At 42.1% G+C, this 23,422-nt stretch overlaps 1 protein-coding gene across 3 annotated transcripts in view; it reads right to left on the bottom strand.

The window, feature by feature from the left end:
* The window catches only part of ARK2N (arkadia (RNF111) N-terminal like PKA signaling regulator 2N), a 269,417-nt gene that overhangs the window by 220,168 nt on the left and 25,827 nt on the right, over positions 1–23,422 (bottom strand). For all 3 annotated transcript variants that reach the window (XM_085629249.1, XM_085629231.1, XM_085629240.1), the window contains one exon: positions 1,933–2,741. In XM_085629249.1, the coding sequence (XP_085485375.1) occupies positions 1,933–2,650 (718 nt within the window). In that variant the 5' untranslated portion in view covers positions 2,651–2,741. The remainder of the gene's footprint in view (positions 1–1,932; positions 2,742–23,422) is intronic.

The raw sequence follows: 23,422 nt of genomic DNA, 5'->3' as shown, positions 1-23,422 counted from the left end.
AAAATAAGTATTTAGTATCACCAAAACAAAAAAGGACAGTAATTTGTACACCATGATAAGAGCTACTTGAACTAAAAAAAAGATATAGAATATATACATATATATATATATATATATATATACATACACACACACACACATTCATTAAAAACTATTTTTATAAAACAAGAGATACGAATAGTGAAATTAACATAACTTACATGTTTTGTGTATTAATAATTGTGCTTCTAGTATGGATTTGCTAATTTTGTCTAGAGTTCACATGCTGTTCTAAGAATATATACACTGTGCCCGGTGTTTCCCGGTTTTCCAAATAACTAATAAAGGTGTGGCCAACCTTTTTTTTTTTAACTAAAGCTATTTATGTGCAATTAAAAGGATCCCAAGTCAGTAATATTAGTGTTATTATAGTGACAACATCAGACAAGATCACGTTAGTGCCCCCCATGCAGAAGTACCAGTAGTGATCACCTAAAGTACATAATGCAGAGTTGCCAGCACTAAATGTAAAAAAGGATTTTTTCAAATTGGAATGCCTCGACATGGGTATTACCCAACAGCCATAGCTGCAAAGCACCAGACACTAGGGTAATATTGCATGGTTTTTCACTCAAATATAAGCTTTAAATATATTTTGGAAATCCATTTTTCTCTAAACGTCAGCTTAGGAGTTCTGAAAACACATTTTTATTATGATGATATACCTTTGAATTACGGAATACATATATTAATGCAGCCAAACAAAAACTTCTAATGTAGTATGCTGTGCTGCACACAGGAGAGCTACTTACAGGTAGCTGGAGAGCTACCAGTAGTTCACGAGCTACTCGTTGGGAGTTGGCTGCGAGTTGGAGTCATGAGCTTAGCCTATGGCGTAAGATACACATTTTCTCACAGGTAACAAGAATGGGTTGTGTTCGGAGGGATTAAATAAGATTGATAGTTTCTACAGTTTATCATGGATTTATAAGCGCTCTTGTTTATTAATCCTTCTGTTGTATAAATCCAGTGGGTCATAAAGATAAGCACAAGCCTAGCGGACATGCAACAGAGTGCTGTGAGGTGGGAAATTCTCTTCCATCTTTATCTAGGAGGGCAGATGTTTTTTTTCTCTAGAGGACCCATGGGAATGGGAGAAGCAAGGCCTTTCTATCAATGGGGATCAATGTAGTAAGAGGTTGTTCCATAGTTCTTGAGTGGAAGTTGAGAAGGCTAGTTTCCAAGTCTTTTCTTTGTTTCATTTCTGATCTGGCACAAGCCGTAGAACTTAAAAGTTTGTTTACTTTTTAGGAGTAATGGGTATACATTACTCGCAATCGCACAGATAACTGGACTGCAGTCAAACTAATTACTCCAAATCTTGTGCGTTAGGTCCGAGAATAACATCATTAGGACTACCGGTTTCTCAATTTCCATTTCTCTTTTTAACACACTTTAGACTACTGGTTAAACACAAAAGTTACCTGATCTTTGAGAAACTATTGCCTACTTTAAACTCCCACAAGAAAAGGTCAACTTTTTCTATTTAAAAGAAAATAAAAAAATTAGGTATACAATTTGTGTTTGACAATGTAGGCTTACCACCACCAAGAAACTACTACAGCAGAGGTCCTGATCACAGTTCACAATTCGGACTCTCAGTATCATTTTAGGAAGGAGAGACTATCAACTGCGCAGTTAGAATGAGCTAATTCCATGCTTGTGTGAAACAAGAAGCATCATCCCCCTGAACAAGCACTAGGAGATGTGTTAGGTGGTGTCCTTTAGGGTAGTACATTTTGAGCGTTTCCACAGACGTACATTAAAACTTGATATTTTCTGTTCTTTTTTATTCTTTAACTGATTGCTAAATAGTATTAGTTAAACAGAAGACATAAAAAATGGTTTTATAAAAATAAACACAAAATATACACAAACAGACAAATGGCCTACCAGGTATTTCTGCAGTGATTGTCTTGCTGCTCCCTGAAACCTCTTCTTCATCCGAAGTACTTGAGCTTGAGTCGCACGTCAGGTCACTGTCACTGGTACTGCTGTCCTGCAGCAAGTTATACTTCTTCCTCGCAGCTGCCTCGCGCTTCTGCCTCAACAGACGAATCCGCTCTTTGTGCTTTTGGCTACGATGACCTTTAACTTTGGAAACCTTACCATTTTGCTTCTCACTAGATTGCCGATTCTTCTTTGCAGCCATAACGGATGTTTCGCTCTCAGACCTAGACCTTCTTGACTTTCGACCAATGGTAGCTCCAGGTACCCCAGCATTGTCTCCTTCCACTGGGACTTCTGCCTGACAAGGCTCATTTTCTGCTGCAGAAGACAGTGTATCAGAATCAGCCAAGTGGCCACTGGAAGAAGGAGAAACCATACAATGATTCGAAGAGTCACTCTCATCAACTCTACCAACCGTCGGCTTGTCACTTTCAGTAGATGCTAGCTGAGACTCCGAAGAGTCTCGTCTGAGTTCCATCAATAAGCAAGGCATTGAAGCTAACATTGTAGAGTCTGCTGCATTCAGTACAGCATCGGTTTGTGTCTGTGTTTCAAGTTCTAAAGACCGGTCTTCTGCTCCTGTGGACTCTTTATGTTCGCAGATTGAAGGTAGTGCTTCAGGTATGAGGAGCTCGTTTTTCCCCATTGCCTCCATCTTCATTTCAAGGGTTGCCCACGTCCTGTTGTCAGATCATGGAGGTGACGGCTAAGTGAGTAAGGGTTTTCCAAAGAAAGCAACAACTGTAAACAAACTGTAGAGAAAAAAAAAACAGAGCAGCGTGAACAGAAACAAATGTCTTGTTTGTAGTCTTTCAGTAACCTGAACATTATTTTAAAAACATTATCTGTATTTAGTCGCTTACAACCACACATGCTTTACAGTCCGCTTTGACTACATTTTGATGTAAAGTAAGATGCACAGAAATGCAGTTATTACAAATGTTACCTTACAATCAGAGGCAATGCTCACGGATCTAGGGCTGCACAGGTTGGGGAGAATTAACGCTGCACCATAATCTAAACACTTCCACACAAATTTTAAAACAAATACATAAATCGGATATTAAAGACTTGAAAACAACGATCATAATGAGCACTTCAAATAAAAGTATAATCAAATTCAAAGAGGTTGCCTTTAATGAACTTAGAAGGTAGTCACACAATGTAGGCCTAGTCTTACATTCTCCTCACTCACCAAACTTTGAAAGGGGAGAGGATGTGGCACTGCGGCAAGGGTTGCAGACTTAGGAACTGGAGAACAACGTGCAAGTCTAATCTTGCAGTGTCTTGAACAAAATAAAAACCCAACCTAGTGTAAAGCCCTCAGATGCCCTTGGGCCTAGTTGACGCTACATAAAACTGCAAAAATCACAAAAACTGAACAAACCAGGATGTGTACATACAATTACAGCTGCAGTTACTTTCCAGTTTATGTGAGGAAAGTTAGTCTTCAACTAGTGGAAGAGGTCACAACTAGTCAACTGCAAGGTAGTGGAGAAAGAACATCTGTTCGCACCTGCAAAGTAGTAGATTAAAATAAGGAGATGACTACATGACTGACTACTTAGGAGTAGAAAAATAAATTGCTCCAAGGACAGGTATTTAAAGAGAAAGCAATTCTGGCCCACTGCAATCTGCCTGCTCAAGGCTATTTTTTTTCTTTCTCTGAAAAGTTTAAGGCAGCATTCAATATGAATGCATCACAAAGTTTGGTTTAAAATCCATAGCAACATGTGGTGTAACTCCACTAAAGTGTGTAAATATAACAAAGCTCGCTCTTGATAATACAGACACTAGTGTGGTTAAATAAGCAGTGCCATTACATCAAAGAAGCACTAAAATTACCGTCATTTCTGTAGGATCCTACAACTACCTTGTCTCATCCAAAGTAGTGCTTTTTACTGCCAGTTGACTAACACATATGCAAGTAAGAGCCATCGGAGAGAGAGTAGATTGAGTAGGTGTCAAGAAGAGGCAGCACAAACAAAACCAACAAAGTTCAGGGAGTTAAAGAAACACCTTGTATATTGGGTTATCCCTAGAGAAACTCTGACATCCCTTGGGACAGCCCAACATCTTTGATCTACATTAAATCAACCAATAACAAGCAGATGGGAAATAAAGAGACAATTGGCATTTACTTTGAAGCAGGCAACCAGGTTCAGCAGCGGTGTGTCACTGGCATGCTGCTGTAACGGACATTGCGAAGCATAGGTCTAACTCTCTACAGGTGTGTATGAAATTATGTGTACTAGTGAATAGTGACTGAGGTTATCAGCAGAAACCTCGCAGATGGAGGGGCAGGCAAGCAGTGCGATTGGAGGCCTCCAACAAGACAAATGTGTCCACACCAGGGAAGGGAAGTTAATGTAATGGCCGGCGAGATAAACATTTTTGCCTGCCTGGAATGTGCAATTATGCTTAAATCGCAGGAACCAAACCTTACCCCTGAAATGAAGATAACCCTCTTAGTTGAGGCAGTCCTGCCCGAGAGTAAGGGTAGGATGCTTAGTGGATTTAACAGCTGGATAACAGGCACCAAGTCTTGCTGAGCGTCTGGAAGGCAGATCTCAATCACAATCCCTGTCTCACCAAGACTCCGCAAGCCTCCCCCGACCCCCAAGCTCCCCACTTCAGAGCAGAGTATCTTCATTAGCACTAGGCAATAGCATTTATTTAAGTCAAAAATCGGCCCACATACCATTGCCTCACACCGTCATATTCTCAGATGGAGGTCAATGATAAGCGCGCTATACATAGGAGGCCTAAGAGGGACATCATTGCGACAACTCCTGAGAAGAGGCGCTGCTTTTTAAGCATTGGCAGTATGCCACCAGGAAATGGTGAAGTAACATTCCCACATCTCCTGGAATACTGCAGGAGAGTTAACTGCCTCAGCTGTGCGGATAAGCTTGTGAAAGAAAAGATGCATATTGTAAATGAATGTGTGAGTGTGAATCAGTTATTCTGGAAAGTTTTGAGCTGGAGATAATTTGAATAAACAGTGAGTACTAAAATACTCCCCACACTGTTTTTGGGTGGATCCATTTCAGTTTTCCACCAAGACATTACAGCAATACAAGATAGGAACCAGTAACTATTGCCTGGGGCATCAAAACTTAAACAGAGGTCAAATGTTAATGACAACTGACTCCCACATTGATGGCTAGATGAGATGGGCAGATGGATCTATGACAAATAGGTTTTCTTGTCCAACAGTACATCCAGTTTTTTTGTGAGAAATACGTACACATGCGCTTTTTTTATACTGTGGGACTTGTACAAAAGAAATCCCTCAGAAAGGAATATTCAATAAAAACTTAATGCCAACTGCTGGTACACTGGCACCGAGGATAAATCACGAGTAGAAAGGTTTCACCAATGTAAGCGCTCTTTAAAAATGTCCAAGTAGTAATGTAAGGAGGAATTGCCATAGTCACGTTTGACTCCATGCTGCTAAAACATGCAAGAGAAACCTCAAAAGAAAAGACGAAAGCAGCTCAGGCACTACATTACACAGAATATACATGGAAACCAGCCAGCCACCCTGTCAAGATTTAACGTAGTTTTTCCAATGCTGCTTCGTGTCGATTCATCACTCAGATGTTGCAATGTAAACGAAATTATGACGGCCGTGTACATATTTAACTCACACCCCTAACGATCTTGGTAAGCCTGAACAGGGCATATCCCCATTGTTTGCATGAGTAATAACCTAAGTAGCTTTTTTTAAAAACCTTTTTTTTAGATTTAAACTAATAAAAATGTTATTTTTGAATCCAACTTGAAAAAACATTATTGCACTAGATATATGATACAGTAACACTTTAAGCAATATAGCCATCCCATTACACTAGGGAACGAAGAACAGATTCTTTCACCCCCTCGCTTATTTTGAACAAACAAAACAAAACCTAACTGCACACGTTCTTTACTTAGGTATGGACTTCATATTCTATGCAGAAACGTATCAGCATTTCTGACAACTGATACAATGTTTTAGGTGTGCCATTGTAAGTAAGAACAAGAAACATACGATTTTATGTCAGCTACTACTCTAAGCTTGGGAAAGGCATACTGACATTTGTCCCTCAAATGTAACAGTACCACGTAGTCCTGTCTCTGAGACATGTCAACTCTATCAGTTTCACCTGGCAGCACCTGATGCGAAGATCATTAACCTTGACGACAAACGACCTGCTCCAAAGCCCTGCACAGGAAAGCGATACACCCCAGGGAATGACAGCTCTACATTTCTATCTCCACTTGCTACACGAGCCACAGCACATCTCGTAGGGCAAATGGAAAACACACGGTCAATTTCACTCCTGAAGTAAAAGCACAGCTAGCCTTAGGTAGCTTTTATTTTCCTTCGTTCCAAACAGTTTGAATAACAACAGAGAATTTGGAGTTCAGTGGAGGGATCAGTTTTCACACAGTGAACTTCTTGGATTTAAAAGTGAGCATTATTGACAACAAACCCAATCACTGTACCGTAAACCCATGGCCGGTAACACTACGTTACATGCGGCAAGTAATCACCCTCCAAGGCTGGTTAGGAGTATCCACTATGGGGAGTTTTTAAGATTAAAACCGAAGCAGCTGCTGAAGCTAGCCTTAATAGATTTACCATTAGGGGCTACAATAAGGATTTTCTGGATGTAACCAGTAACAGGGTGAAGAATATACCCAGAGAAACCCTTCTTTCAGAAGAGAAAAAGAATATAGACAAAACGGTAGAAACTTAAGTTCAGGATAAGTACTTTTTTGGATGATGCCAACGAACTAAGGAAAATCTTGAGAAGAAATTGGCACATCCTGAAAACAGACAATGTTATTGGTTCAGACATTCCAGCCTCACCATTGATAACCTTCAGAAAGGCTAGATCACTAAGGGACAGTCTTGTACAGAGCCATCTAGAAATGAAACCTAACACAGGGAGCATAGAGGTTTTTATCCTTGCGGGAGATGCAAGGCCTGTGTAGGAAGCAAACGAACAATAATGTACAAAGTGAAGGGTCTAAATAAACCAAGAATTATAAAAAAAAATTAACATGTTACACTACATATGTGTACTGCTTGGAAGGACCCTGCGAGCTGAGGTATATTGGTAGCACTATCCACCCCATAAAAATTTTAGAACATACGAGGGCGATAGTTAAAGATGCTACCTACCCAGTCGCAAGACATTTTGCAGAGAAGGATGGTAGCAACAGGGCTCTGTTGCGCTACTTTGGTTTAGACCAGAACCCTAATAATGTGAGGGGTGGAGACTGGATCAAGAGGTTGCGTAGGCTTGAATCGAGCCTCAAAAGGTATGAACATAGGGGAAGAATAGCGATACATCTCGGTGATTAAAATATTTAAATGTGTAGAGTAACCAACTAAAAATAAGATCTGTGTAAATCCTCTAATATAAATACCTTAGAAACATTCTTTGAAATTTTAGAAGTTGATTTTTTTTTTTGATTTGTCCATGATACATGCTGCAAAAGTAGCTAAAAGTTGGCCGATAGTGACGAAATTAATTGTCATAGTTCATTAACAATTAATCAGAGATATTTAGACAATAGTCAGCTTTATATGACAATCAAAACAATGCAGCACATGCCGATAAACAGCGTAACAAACACAATTGACTTACTTTGTCAAACTCTGCTACGCAAGGTTTCTTTTCAATATGAGATAATGAAACTGTAATTACATTTGATTATGTGTGGCAAAGTTGCTGAAATAGCATATCTTGAACAGGATATGTTGTTGTTGACATAAGGAGACATCTGGGCAATATATGTTCCAAGATGGCGCTTGAATTTGTACATTGAATGATAGTCCTTTGTTGATTATAATGTCAATTGCATCATGTGACTTATCTTTTGGTTTATATATAAAAAAACTGCCGCTTTTTGGCGCATAACAAGCAAACATTAGATTAAGGCGTAAACCGAAACGCATCATGTTATGCTGGCCGTTCGAATTAAAGGAATTGAAAAAGCAAAGATCCCTGCGAGTGCTTTTCTCGAAACCGACAGTGGAAAGAGAAGCGAGCGTGAACATTTACCGCGGTGGTACCTCCGCGTCTACAAACACCCGTCCATGAGTGCGCTGGTCTAGGTACAGCTGAGCAAAATATATACATACACTATATTATATATATATATATATATATATATATATATATATATATACACACATTACCTACTGGCGGTCGCCAGTAGGTAGTTATAGTTAGGACCCTGTTTCCATAGGAAATCCGCAACATTCTATTTGGAATAACTTTGGCGCCGGTCGACGAATCCTCACGAAATTTTCAAAATAGGTGGGGCGCTACGCTCCGCTCCTACCCTGAAAGTCTTGGGGGGGATTCGTCAAGCGGGGGCTGAGATAAATTATATACACACACACACACATATACACACACACACACACACACACACACAATACATACACACACACATATACACACACATATATTTACGAATGCCTTGGAAGTCAAGGAATGACGACGCCATGTTCTGGCTCAATTTCATTTATTTTTAGTCAGCTGGTCGAACGCGTTTCGCCTGACCTGCAGGCTTGATCACCAACAGCTAATGAAGTATAATTCAGCCATTTTAAATGTTCATGCTCGTGAAAAGTCACGTGATGTGACTACAAACAGTGCATTAAAAGAAAGACTGGTAGTTTCCATCATAATAACAGAAACGCCACACTATATATTAATCAATAGTTGTCCAATATTAACAAAATGCTATCACATAATAGTAAAAAATGTGGCATTCATTTGACATGTTAAGGTATTACGAAAATGCATTTTTACAAATCGTTATATCGTTAGCGGCCGCATACTTATAATGATTGCAACATCGTCTTCTGCCTAAATGTAAAGGTAAGAAGACCAACAGGACCTACAGAACTGCTGACTACTTAATAGCATTTTTAACTTGATTGCACAAAATTAAAAGTACATTCAAATTAGATCTAACGCCAGGCTCGCAAGTGACCCTGAATGTAATAATGTACCCCAGAGGGTTTATTGACCTCCGTGGATCCACGTGCTAAATTCAAGTACCTCTTAATGTATTTATACTCAATATTATCACACCCAAGTGGGCATTGCCGATTATTCAATACCAGTCTTTCACTTTACTTAATGTGAAAATAAAACTGATTGTAGAGGCTGTATACTAATTATATTAATTATAGTAGAACACAATTAGATACTTATAAATGTGTAATCAGATCTTCCATGTTCAAACCTATTGGGGTACGAGTATTGAGTGCCAAGATGTAACAAGACTCAAGTTCTCAGCTTTTTCTCTCGGTTACCCCCTCTGACATTTGGCGGGATGCAATCAATTACAAAGTACGATAGACCTTGTTAATTTTTCTCATGATGTGACTCAAAGTGGCACGCCACCGGATATGTCCTATCACCATTCCGTATTGCCCTGAGATGCTTCAGCACCCTCTTATGGACCGGATGGATTGTGCTGCCTACGTACCTCATGCCACAAGGGCATTGTAGTACGTAAACAGCATAATCTGTTTTGCAGGAGTAGTATCCTTTGATCTTTTTTTCTCTTTTCGAAAGACCTAAAGGGTAAGTTGCGGTGTCTTCACCGTAACTACAGGCCTTGCAATGGGTGCACTTAATGAAACCTTTCCTTTTTAGCCATGTAGTTGCATGGCTACTCTGTCATTTTTGAGTTATCATGTTGCTGACTAACATCTGTTTGAAAGATCGTGCTTTTCTAAATGTTATTGCAGGTTTTTTCTGTACAAGTTTACCTAAAATCGGGTCATTGCGGATTAAGTGCCAGTGTTTGGACAGAATACTCCTTACTTTCCCATGTTATCTATTAAAGGAGGTGATCATTCTCATTTAATTGCTTTTCGCCTGTTCTGGATTAGTCTTGCTTCGACTATCCTTGAAAAGAATGTCCTCTCTAGATCTCTTCTTGGCTTTTACAATGGCGTCTTGGACATTATCCTCTGTATAACCTCTCGCTCTGAATCGATTTCTCAGACAGCTTAGTTCTTTAACACATCCTCTATACTACAGTTGAGTATTGTCCTTAAGCTCTCTCCATAAGGGATGCTTTTTATGAGGTTATAAGGATGAAAGCTAGTTGTGTGAAGTAACGTGTTGCTTGATGTAGGTTTCCTATATAGCTTAGTATGCAGTTTTCAATCTAACATAGATCGTTAGATCCAGGAAGTTCACAGAGGTATTGCCGACTGTGCTTGAAAACTTCAAATTTAAAATCATTCACTTGCAATTTTTTAATAAAATTGTGTGCCGATTCTTTGCTCCCTTTCCATACGACGAAAATATCGATGTAGCGACTCCAATGCAATACATTTTCTTCCCATTCTGCCTGGTAGTTGACCCGGACCACCTGCTCCTCCCACCAGCACATATGAAAATTAGCATAGCTGGGTGCGAAGCAGGTGCCCATTGCTGTACCGCAGATCTGATGGTACAGCTCATCATTAAAGAGGAAGTAGTTATTTTTCAAACAGGTGGAGATCATAGATAGCAGCATCCGTTTGTGTGACCATAGTTTGATCGGGCGGTTACTAAGGAAATGCTTGGTGGCTTTTAGGCCATCCTCATGCCTGATGCTGGTATACAGGGTGGAAACATCAATTGTTACCAGCAACAGGTCTTTTTCCCCAAGGAAGGTCAGACTTTTTTTTTTTTAGAAAATCTCCCGTATCTTGGATACAAGCAGGGAGTAAATGTACTAAGGGGCTCAAAAAAGAATCTATGAATTTGCAAGTGCTTTCTAGAGCCCCCCCCCCCAATTGCAGAGATGATCGGGCATTCTGGGGGGTTTTCTAGACTTGTGTAACTTCGGGATTAGATAAAATACTGGCACCACACTTCGGGATTAGATAAAATACTGGCACCACACGGTTATCAACTTTTAAAAATGCAAGTTCCTCACGCGTAATCAAACATTGGTTGTACCATTCATGTAATTGTTCATTAAACATCTTAAAACTACTGTGCATAGATTTTTCCATGATTTTAGCATAGTTACTGCTATTATTGAGTGGTTTATATGGGTCAGTGAGGTAACTAGACTTGTCCCACAACACAACATTTCCACCCTCATCAGCATTGCGCACCACGCAATTATCATTGGATGGTAATTTAGAAACCAAAGCAGAGTATTCTTTTTCATGCTGTGTCAAAATTTTATGTTTCACGCTAGTACATTTCTCTAGATTTTTTTAAATCATTGATTACTAATTCATTATACACATCAACTGAATCTTTCGCAGTTAAGGGTATAAATCTAGAAGTTGGTGGGGGAACTGCCACTGATATCCACTTCCTGCTGCCTCGTCACATCATATACCTGGCTGAAGGATATTTGGGTATCAACATTCTCGATAAGAGTTGGTCTCTATAGTGATGTTCTCATTAGTGCTGGGTATGCCAGTATTACTCACGTTGTCCATTCGTCTTCGGTTAAGTAGAAGGTCCATATCGCCCACTGACAAGCTTCCTAGGTGTACATCTCCCATAGGTGCAGTTCTTGATTCCGATGTTTCTTTGTTCTGATTCAAAGCGAAGTGTTTTTGTGTTTTTTTTTATTTTTAACTTCAGTGTTCTTATAAACTTAAAAACATCTACTCGTGTTTTCACGTAGTCAAAATCCGCCGGTGGACAATATGACAAGCTCAATCTAAGGATGTCTTTCTTTTTCTGACAATACAATATTGGTCATGTTGATTAATGTAGCTTCGCTTCCCGTTGTTTTTCATTATGGTTTGTTGTTCTTTGCCTTGCCGTAGTTTTGCCCCCTTGTGCCTTTGTTACCTCTGCCTCTTCGTGCTCCTTGGCCGGTCGGTGGCAGTCTTGGGCGGAGATTAAATCTCCTTTCATGTTCTAATAAAACAAATTCTTCTATAATGGAGGGTGCTACTACACCGCTTTGGCGATTTTGCGCATCATCTAGGTCTGTGTCTACCTCAGAGCTAAGATGCTGCTTAGCTCTGACAGAGCATTTTGTCTGGTTTGGCCTTTGGGATTCATTCGCTGTCTACGTATATATATATATATATATATATATATATATATATATATATATATATATATATATATATATATATATATATACATACACACACACATATATATATATATATATATATAAACACATACACACACAAATAAAACTCGCGCGCCCGCAATCCTCTGCTCATGACGTCACATATTACATCACTCATGACATGGTCAGTGGCATCACATGACATCACTGATGACATCATCCTTGTGATAGAGTGGCGGTCACGCGAGTTATAGTTATCTGAACTAACTATAACGGGGGAATTTCATAGGTTTTTTACGAGTGAAATATCCACCTAACTATAACATGTGTGAAACCTATGGTTTTTGAAGTGAATTTGCAAGGTTTTTTAAATGCTAAGTTATGTATGTATTATTTTTTTTATATATTTATTTTACAATAAACTACGTATTAAAAAAAAAAATTAAAACATTTTTTGGGGGGTTTCACCGTGCGCGCACCCCGCGATTTAAAAAAAAAAAAAAATTAAAATGTTTTTCTGCCTTCGGGATCCTTCAGGGACCCCCTGACAAAGGCTAGGGGGTCATTAACTCTCTACCCTGCCCCCTTTTCACGTTCGCCACCTTCCTTTTTCACTCTCGCACTGAAAACAAACAAAATGGCGGCAGACACTTCCTGATTTCGACCGATTCGAACGTTGACTAACATGTAACCACCAATCAGAATTACGCTCGCGCACGTTAGGGTGCTCGCACGGTGCGCGGCTAGATATGCATGTGCTTTTAACTGCAATTTTCTCAGGAACTACTGAACAGATTGACTCCATATATGCAAAAGGCACATCCCTGAGCGGAGGACTACCTCTCTGCCAAATTTCAAGTAATTCTGTTCAGCCGTTCGGGCTGTACCTTGGACTAAAGATCCCTATGGAAAATTGCATGGGGAAAACGCGTTTTGGGACCCCCCTTTTTTCTCAGCCCCCACTTGACGAATCCCCCCGAGACTTTCAGGGTAGGAGCGGAGCGCCCTACCTATTTTGAAAATTTCGCGAGGATTCGTCAACCGGCGCCAAAGTTATTCCAAATAGAATGTTGCGGATTTCCTATGGAAACACGGTCCTAACTATAACTATCTACTGGCGACCGCCAGTAGGTAATATATATATACACATATACACACACACACACACACACACACACACACACTGAAAAAAACATAGGTTTCAGGCCTGATATAGTTAGGAATTCGCATTTAAAAAAACCTTTGAAATTCACTGAAAAAACAATAGGTTTTAGGGGTGTTATAGTTAGCTGGACATTTCACTTGAACAAAACCATTGAAGTTCCTCCGATATAGTTAGTTGTACTAACTAGATCTCGCGCTCCCGCAATCCACTGCTGATGATGTCACATATTACATCATTCATGACATGGTCAGTGACATCACTGATGACATCATCCAGTGAATGTGGTTTGGTTTGAATTTAAATATGTATTATATATATTTAAATATGTATATATATAGCAATTTGCATTGAAGAATGAGTGGATATATAAATATCTGGATGGAGGATTTAGTAGCAGTGTGATGGGACTGTTTACTTGACTAATTTATAGTGTCTCACTAAATATATTTGATAGCGACTAAACTGTGTGAATATCTGTATCACTGTCAGTTGTTGTGTAAACTGCTGCACCAGGTTACTAGTTACGTGAAAGTCTATATTATTTGATTGTGGTGATGAACCAATATATGTCTCAATGGTACATGTCCAACAAACTAGAAAAATAAAAGCCAGTGTATGTGTCAGTTGTTGTGTATATATATATATATATATATATATATATATATATATATATATATATATATACACATACGCGCTCAGTCCCAGTCACATCAAGAACTCGGGAAAGCACTCACGGGACACTTCTGCAGTTCTTAGGTCGTTTATTGCATAGCGAGCATGGAAAACATGTTTTCCATGCTCGCTATGCAATAAACGACCTAAGAACTGCAGAAGTGTCCCGTGAGTGCTTTCCCGAGTTCTTGATGTGACTGGGACTGAGCGCGCATTTATTAACGCGAACGCACCTTCGCGTTTTGAAGCACCCGTCTTTTGAGTGCGCTGGTTTGGAGGTGCAGCGGGAGCGATATATATATATAAATATATAAATATATATATATATATATATATATATATATATATATTCACTGAAAAAACCATAGGTTTCACACACGTTATAGTTAGGAATTAGCATTTAAAAAACCTTGCAAATTCACTGAAAAAACCATAGGTTTCACACATGTTATAGTTAGCTGGACATTTCACTCGTAAAAAACCAATGAAATTCCCCCGTTATAGTTAGTGCAGGCAACTATAACTCACGCGACCGCAATCCTCTGCTGATGACGTCAGATATTACATCACTGTATTTAGACACCTATTTACCCATGTCTTCTTCCATTAGTCTTTAGCTATACATATATTACAAATATTTATTTTTCATAAAGACACATATGTCATCAGTGATGTAATATCTGACATCATCAGCAGAGGATTGCGGTTGCGTGAGTTATAGTTGCCTGCACTAACTATAACGGGGAATTTCATTGGTTTTTTACGAGTGAAATGTCCAGCTAACTATAACAATGTGTGAAACCTATGGTTTTTTCAGTGAATTTGCAAGGTTTTTTAAATGCTAATTCCTAACTATAACGTGTGTGAAACCTATGGTTTTTTCAGTGAATTTGTACGGTTTTTTAAATGCAAATTTTTTTGAGATTTTTGGTAAACCTATGTATAAAATATTATATGTACTATATCCTGCATTATGGAATGTTTTTTTTTTTTATGCATTTTTTTCCGCGCGCATACGGTAAGCTGCCGCTACGCGCTCCGTACGTCATAAGTACGGTGCGCTTACGCGATACGATGCGCGTACGGTAAGCTGACGCTACACGCTCCGTACGTCATAAGTACAGCGCGCTTACGTGATACGTACGTGACGTACGCGTACACGCGGAAGCAACGTCACGGTTACGCAGGAGCGTGTAATGCGCATGCGCGAGTGCGTCTTACGTACGCGCTCAGTAAGCGCTCCGTAAGCGTCACGTTCGTGCATGCGTACTTGTTTCCGAGCGCGTACCGTAAGCTTACGGAGCGCGCACGGTAGGTCATGTGATCCACAAAGAACACTTTTCATTGGTTGAAACTACTTTCAGTTCCAGAAACTTCCCACACCACACCCATTCCCCTCATTACTGCTTGAGATCCCCTAGGAGAAGGAGCTGAATTGACATTGAGATACAATGGCAGAACAGCAGACCTCTTCTGAGAGGGAGGCTAGCAGCACCACCATCTTCCAGAGAAGGAGGAAACAAAATAATTCTTTTGTATGGGAGTATTTTACTTTTCCAGAGGGGGAGAAAAAGGTCAATGCTCCATTGGTCACTTGCACACTTTGTGACCGTGTTTTATCTAGAGGAAATCCAAGGAAGAAGTATTCCTTTGGAAATCACTCTATGATGAGACACCTTAGGGATAGACATCCCAGGACCTTTGCTCGACATACTGGAGAAAACTCTTCAGTAAGTCACCAGACCGTGAATCAGAGCCGGAAACTTGTTGCCTGCCCCTGGAGTTGCCAAGCACTGCTGCACTTTACCCCTGGTCCCTGGAGGATGCCCAAAACCTGAACAGCGGTCCCGCAGCGCGGGAGACCGTGAATCAGAGCCGGAAACTTGTTGCCTGCCCCTGGAGTTGCCAAGCACTGCTGCACTTTACCCCTGGTCCCTGGAGGACGCCCAAAACCTGAACAGCGGTCCCGCAGCGCGGGGCGTGCCCGGGCAAAGGGCGGGCCATCTACGGCCGTCCGAGGCCGGCAGAGGCTGGGCTGGGCCACATCCCTGAGGTTTACTCCCCCCGGTAAGATCTTTATGACTATTTGTCCTTGTACGTGATTATGTCACTCACTTCCGAAAATGAGGGGAAACGCCGCCTTACACCGGCCGCTGCAAGACTTACTGGCACTCTTGATGACTTTTTCCTGAGAGCAGCCGACGTCGTAGGCAGGGAGATTGCCCGGACTGAAAAGCGATTGTCAATGGAACTTCTGAATGTCAGACGCTCTTCCTTAGGAGACTTAAGTAATGTGGTGTCACCGGCAAGGGCTGACCTGATTTCTATTTGCCCTCGCAGCCCAATTCATTCTGACTACCCGCCTGGAGAGGAAGTTGTGTCCAAGAGTAATAACTCTTTCAGTAGTCTCGATTCATCTGAGGGCTTTTATCAGATTAAGCCCAGGAAAAGTTTACAGCCAGCAGATCTTGTTGACCTCGAAGCCATTTTGGTAGTGGCCCCACCTAGCACTGATAGGAAAGGGAAAAGGAAAAGGGTCGGGAGCTGCCAAACAGGCAGGAAACCTAAAATTCTAAAGCTGTCTGGTACACAGAGTGTAACGTGCCCTAAGAAAGTCACAAAAAGGAGGAGGAGCCTAGCCTGCAGCCGAGATGGCCGCCTAGCTCTTCGGCTCCGCCGACCCTTTCGCCCTTCGTCGATATCCTGGCAAGAATCCTGCGCCTCCGAGCCCTACGCTTACCTGCGCCACGTCCCTGACCACGATACTTTGACTCCGGTCGAAAACGGAGCTGCCCCGGCGGAGTTGGGCCCCGGTCTCCATTCCGGCCTTCCAGGCGGTCGCAGCCGGGCCATTGGTTAGTGGGGACGGCCGGCGGCGACAACGATAGCAGCGGCCGCTGTGGAGAGGGAGGAGCCGGTACACCGGACCTGGAGCGCGGCGCTGGGATTCTCACAGCAGCCTTTTTCATGCTCGGCTGCCCAGCGCGCCCCGCTCGCAACATTGTATCCAGCTCCCGTATACTGTATCCCGGCCCAGCTGGGAGAGGGTCGGGATCGCTTCTTTGTTGCAGCCTACAGCAGCGGACGCCATCTTCCGCATCGGAAGCCCTGGTCTCGCCGGTGGGTTTCCCTGCACCACAGATTCCCGTCCTTGAAGCCTTCCACGACCGGCTGCCTCCACGTTTCCTGCACCACCGGGGCCCCGCAGAGAGCTTATCACCTTCCAGATACTGATGGCTGGTGAAGGGGGCTTGCTTCCCGGGGCGCTCGATGGTTGCTTGCCTAAGATGGCGGACGCAACAGCACCCTCCATCCTTGATCCACCGCTGGGGCTTCGCGACATCCTGGCAGCACTGGAGGACCTGTGGTTGGCCTTCCGCGACTCTGCCACTGGTTTGGAGGACCGGTTTGATCGGACTTTTTCAGCTGGCCGTGATGATTCTCCAGTGCGGCATGTTAAGCCACATCTTCAGTCGACTGTCGGTGGATCACCCGAGTTGAGGTATGTGGCAGTGACGGGGGGACGTGTCCCAGTGCCCGCTGCGGTACTCCTCGGCTCTGCCCTGGAGGAGTCTGACAATCCTGCTCCCTTGGTATGGCCGGAGTTTGTGCCTCAGCCGCCATTTTGCCCATCTCCTTTGTCCATTGGTGCCACGTCTCTGAGCGTCCTCCTGGACTTGCTTCCTGTACATCGGCCGGCCGCTACTCTGGGATTTATGCATCGTCCTGCTCCCTGTTGTGCTAGCCACCGCATAGCAGTGGCGCATTCTGTGGTCCTTTACTATCGAGCTTCGCTCCAGTTTGACTTGTCTCTTACCCCTCGATTGCTGCAACGGACTCCATGGTGGCCCATCCCGTCCAGGTTGGCTGTACTGCAATTGGACTCTGTTGGACTGCAGATTCGAAGGGGCCAAGGCTGAGGAAGGGGGTTTTTCTTGTTGCACATTGATACGTATATGGCTGGGACTGGGACTTGTGACTGTTGGAGGTACATGTAGCAGGGTGTTAGGTCGGGGCCTGGGGTTGGGTGACCGCGGGTAACGATTTTGCTTGTATTGAATAGATCCTTGGCCCTCCTCCGATCAACCGTGACATTCTTTTTCTTTTTCTTCTCTTTCTCTTCTCCTACATTTCGGGTACTCTTTTGGGGCGACAGACACACTGCTAGGGGGGGTAGGCCGTAGCCTCTGCATGCGTGTAGGGTGGGGGGTATATTTCCTTGTTGGTTTTTTTTTTTTTTTTTTCTATGGGCCTCCTTTTTCTTTCTTTCTTTTCTCTCTTTCTCTTCTCCCTTTCTACTCTTTACCTTTATCGTTTGTTCTTTCCTTTCTTATTTCTTGGGTCGAGGGGAGGATTGGGAACTTGTGGGTAGTGCTTGGGGATCGTCATGTGATATGCTTCTTTTCTATCCTGATTTTATTGAGTGCGATTGATTACCTTACGGATAATGCTTGCTGACTCATCTGATGATCGTTGCCCACTATAGTCCTAACTGCATTGCTCTGATTCGGATCCTTTCAGACCTGTTGCTATGGACTTATTTCAAAACTTTATAAAACTTAAACCTCATCATCCTGGCGCTCGGCGGCACAATTGTGTATAACGTAATCTGGTCTATTCGTGCTTGTACTGATATGCTGCTGAATCGTATAATTGCTTGCTGATGTGCCCTTTTTTTGTCGAGGCCGGCCTGAGGGTTGTAGGCCCGTATTTGTCTGCACATACTGTTAAATAAAGGTTTTCCAAAAAAAAAAAAAAAAAAAAAAAAAAGAAAGTCACAAAAAAATCTAAGAGGAATACCCAAGCCCCGTTAGATCCGGTTCCGCAGCCTCCTGAGTTAAATAATAGAGCCATATTTAGTGGTAGGGATGAGGACGCAGTAGTATCATTTTCTAATCTAACCCACCTATTGCGATCCTTTACCCTTCCAATAATCGAGAGATTGGAAATCATTAACGGGAAGTTAGACGCCATGGGTGACCTTGTCAATGTTAACACATGTAGGCTCGATAATATAACACTTCCCAAGTCGAACACTTGTACTGAGATAGCGGTTAGCAATAACTTAGCCCCTCAAGGACCATCCATTCCTGTAGTTGCAACTCTTACTGGCGGAAACAGAACCACTACTTTACCTCTGATACTCCCTCCAACTAAAATTGCCAAAATAGCTGAATCTACATCATCTATTATTACATCCTCACAAACCAGTGATAATTGTATGGGGGAGACAGAGTTGGTTGAACAGGTCGAACGGGTCTCCCCACCAGTTATTAATCTTCCCCCAGCATGTTCACCCCTAGTAGTAGTGCTCGCAAATGTCCCTGTATTAAATAAGGGCGTTAGAGAGGACTTTGGGCAGCTAAAAAATAAGGTGCTCCACTGGGTTACAAAGAATACATCGGCGGGTAACAACATTTGGAATGATTTAATAATGGTTCGTAGAGTGTCCTGGATTGGTAGAACCAGGAAGACTAAAGTTGGGGATTGTATTATACTTAATTTCAATAATCCCTTCTTGGTTAGACGAATCATCGAGGAGTCCATATTCAATGCTAAGCCACAATTGACGGGTATTGAGATCCTCCCACTGGATTACTTTTACAGGGAGCTGAATAGACCAAACCTTAGTAAGGTCTCTGAGCTTGGTGGTAGGATGAGTACTCGCACCCCACTTAACCCGGGTTGGGAATACCCCAGGAAAACGTTCCCTAATCAGATGTGGTGTAGGAATGTTGGCCAATATCATAGCCTAGAAGGGGTCAATCGCTTCTCAGTTTTGAGCGGACTGGAAGGAGTCGACTGACGCCCAACTACTGAGGCTGTCGTCAACTCTGCCACAACTGATTTGAAAGAACTAACAGTGATAGCCTGTGCAGGCGATCAACTGAAGGCAACTTTTTTGCCTGATCAATTAGGGGTTGTTAATAATAAAGGAACCAGGATTGCCTTCTGGAACGTAACAGGTCTCCGTTCCAAGATTGATAATCCCATATGGATTGATTATATTAAGGACATAGATATATTATGTCTGCAAGAGACTTGGTCTCTAGACGCCATCCATATCACCGGTTATAGAACTTTCCATCAACCTGCTAGTCCCTCCACATCTGGGAGAAACAAGGGCGGCCTGATTATTTATTTATCCAACTTGATGGAGTTTGTCAGTAAAAATGGTGGGCTTATGCAACCACTATCATATAATCCTAATCCGGGTGACTCCCAAGGTGGAGATGTTTATCGTTAACATGTATAATAGTATCGAGAAGGGTTTAGTTAACGGTATGATAAATACTCTTATTAAGGATCTAAGGGCTCTAGTAGATACATCTCCAAGGGATTCAATTATCATTTGGGGAGGCGACTTCAACCACTACCTCTGTAAACATTATTTGAGTGGCTGTGGTGATCAGGAAAAATATAAATCTGAATATCAACCACATTCTGCACATAATAGTGGGGGCGACTCATTTAATGACATGATGGCATCATTCGACCTGGGCTTTGTTAATCTGCTCTGCAGGCCCCCTGTGGAGTTTAGCTCGACGTATGTGGGGAGAGGGTTTAGTACGCTGATCGACTTTATTACCGTCACCAACTCCCACTCCTGTTGGTTAACCGATTTTGCTACACATACACTTGGGGTGAGTGACCATCTCCCACTAAGCTTTTGTATACAGCTCCCCTGCAAATCAGACTGCATTGCGGTGGAGAAATTGGCCTGGACAAGTAACTGCACCCTAAATAGAATGAACGGGTATGCCCTTAGATGGTCAAAGTGTAACCAAGAGGTCATGAATAGGAGCATAATTAAAAAAGCGTTAACTTCCATCAATGTTGACCTTCAGGACGAAGCATTATATTCAGACATCCTGGACTCTTTTGCAATAATTACAAAGACAATCAAAGAGGACCTACAACGTCCAATTAAAGAGGGAAATGTAGCCAATAAAGGGTGGTTCGACTCAGCCTGTACTAAGGCCCACACCGCCTTAAAGAATGCTTTAAGGAATAACCCGAGGAATCAATCTGAAATTATATACCTTAGACGTGTGTACAATCAGGCTAGGAAGTCACGTAAATGCGCAATTAAGAATGATGCTTGGGAATGTTTATATAACGCGTCCTTGGAAAAGGATTGCTCTGCCTTTTGGTTAGCTGTCAAGGCACCTTTCTTTACTACAGGGGAAATTGATAGGATGGAAGTGGCTATCACAGAAGATTCCTGGATAGATTTCTTCGCCGAGGTTTATAACCCAGGAGGGAAAGATAAATTGGTTGATATGATGATTGTTACCCAGGGTCAAAAGGTGGGTGATTTTACTCCGATCAAGTTAGATGTTACCGTAAATGAAATCTCAGATGCAATCACCCAGAGCAAAGGTAACAAAGCGCCAGGCGCAGATGGTGTCCCCATAGATCTATTCAAATATCAGCCTGAGCTCTGGTCGCCCCTACTCACGCGTGTATTGGAGGCTAGTTGTGCGCGGGGCTTTATTGACACCTGGGCAGACTCCATAATCATACCTATTTTTAAAAAAGGGGACCGGGATAAACCCTCTTGTTATCGACCCATATCCCTCCTGGATTCCTTTATGAAAGTCACCGGGCGAGTTATCTTGAATCGCTTACAATTATGGGCTGCTGAGGCCAATATTTTGTCGCCGGTTCAATATGGCTTTCGTAAGGGCTGCGGCACCGTGGAACAGGTCCTTAATTTTACATCGCTATTGGGTAAATATACCCAGGCTAAAGAAGGTAAACTTTTTGTAGTGTCTGTTGACCTAAGCGCTGCTTTCGATTGTGTTATTCACAATCGATTGTGGCAGATCCTGAGTGACATGAAGGTAGATGAAGTACTTATTTCCTTCCTAAGACAGTTGTACGCCGGTGCCAGGGCGAAAGTTAGGTACGGCATCAATGGTGAATGCACCAAGCCTTTTTATGTAAAGAGGGGAGTGAGACAAGGGTGCGTACTCGCCCCACTTTTGTTCAACTTGTACATTAATGACCTAGAAAAAGTTCTAGTCGCTGCAGCACGCGACTCCCCTCAGGTCAATCAGCACCAAATTGCGTCCCTCTTATATGCTGATGATGCAGTGATCATGTCCCGGACTCAAAGAGGTCTCCAAACTGCTCTGGACACTTACTTAAACTTTATGGACAACAGGGGGTTAAAACTCAACGTATCCAAGTCATTTGTAATGTCCTGTGGTAGTAGTAAGAAAAGAGTGTGCCGCCTGTTTGTTGGGAGTGAGGAATTGGCCACAACAAAAAGTTTCTCATACCTGGGTATAGTCCTTGAGGAAAAGGGGTCCTGGGGGCCAGCCATCAGAAACAGGACATTGTCATTCAAGAAAGCCACTGCTGCACTTATGACTCTCTCGAAAAAGCTGGGGAAGAGACCACCTGTGATTCTGCTAAAAATTTATCAAGCCAAGTGCATCAGTATAGCCACATATGGGGCAGGTATTTGGGGGATTTGTAATTCTTCCTCTATACAAAAAGTTGAGAATGCATTTTTGAGATTTATTCTGGCAACCCCTGTTAGTTCCCCTGTCTTTAACTGTCATGCTGAGTTAGGTGTGCGTTATGTGAGTGACCTGATCAGCATACAACCAGTTTTGCTATGGTATAGAGTATGGACCTCGCCGGACCTAACGTTAAATAGAAATATCCTCAAGGATTGCATGGGCTTGGATAGGGCCCTCAGGATACCCTGGTTGCAGTATATTTGCAATTTCACTAGGGATCTTGGGCAGACCCGAGTTTTATCATCAACCAGAGTCATTGCGCAGGATAACAAGAAAGGACTTGAAGGAGCTATGTTGGTCTCACGTTGATTCACTTAGACTAGGCGTTGAATTTAATAAGAATCTTGTTTTGCAACACCAACGTACACTGGTCTCCTATAATATTCAGCCTTACTTAACCTGGTGTCAGGTGGCCTTTGACCGATTTTTATTAACTAGACTTAGGTTCGATGTCTTTTTCCGTTTAGTCTCCTTTCCCGCAGTTAATGATTGGGCGAGAAATCTTTGTAATTGTCCGTGTGATAATCTGTCTACCCAATCAACCCTGCATGTAATTTGTTTTTGTAAATTTTACTCGAAGGAAAGATCAAGATGGATCAAGCCATTTTTAAAAAAACATGGTTCATGGAGACATTGTCGCCCTGCTTTATTGTTTTTAGTCTCTTTACAGGATGAATATTGTGTGTCGATTATGCTGGGCTTTTTAAAAAGTATTTTAAGGAAAAGGAAAAGTTTAATTAATTTTTAGGTAATCATTGTATGTCCTATTTAACAATCTTTTATTGTGGTTTACTTTTGTCTTTGTATGAACCTGTTGCTTTTATGACTTCATGAATTTTGAATTCGAATAAAGTATTAACTAACTAACTAACTAACTAACTAAAGTCACCAGAGCCCAACCTCAGAAGCTCAGCCGAGTACATCATCGGCAGCTCAGCTGAGCCCTTCCTCTGAGGTGGGAGCATCACCTTCTTCTGCTCCTCTGGACGTTAAC

The sequence above is a fragment of the Triturus cristatus genome, chromosome 2_1 (assembly GCF_964204655.1).
Source record: "Triturus cristatus chromosome 2_1, aTriCri1.1, whole genome shotgun sequence".
NCBI lineage: Eukaryota > Metazoa > Chordata > Amphibia > Caudata > Salamandridae > Triturus > Triturus cristatus.
This window is presented reverse-complemented; position numbering and strand designations above follow the sequence as displayed.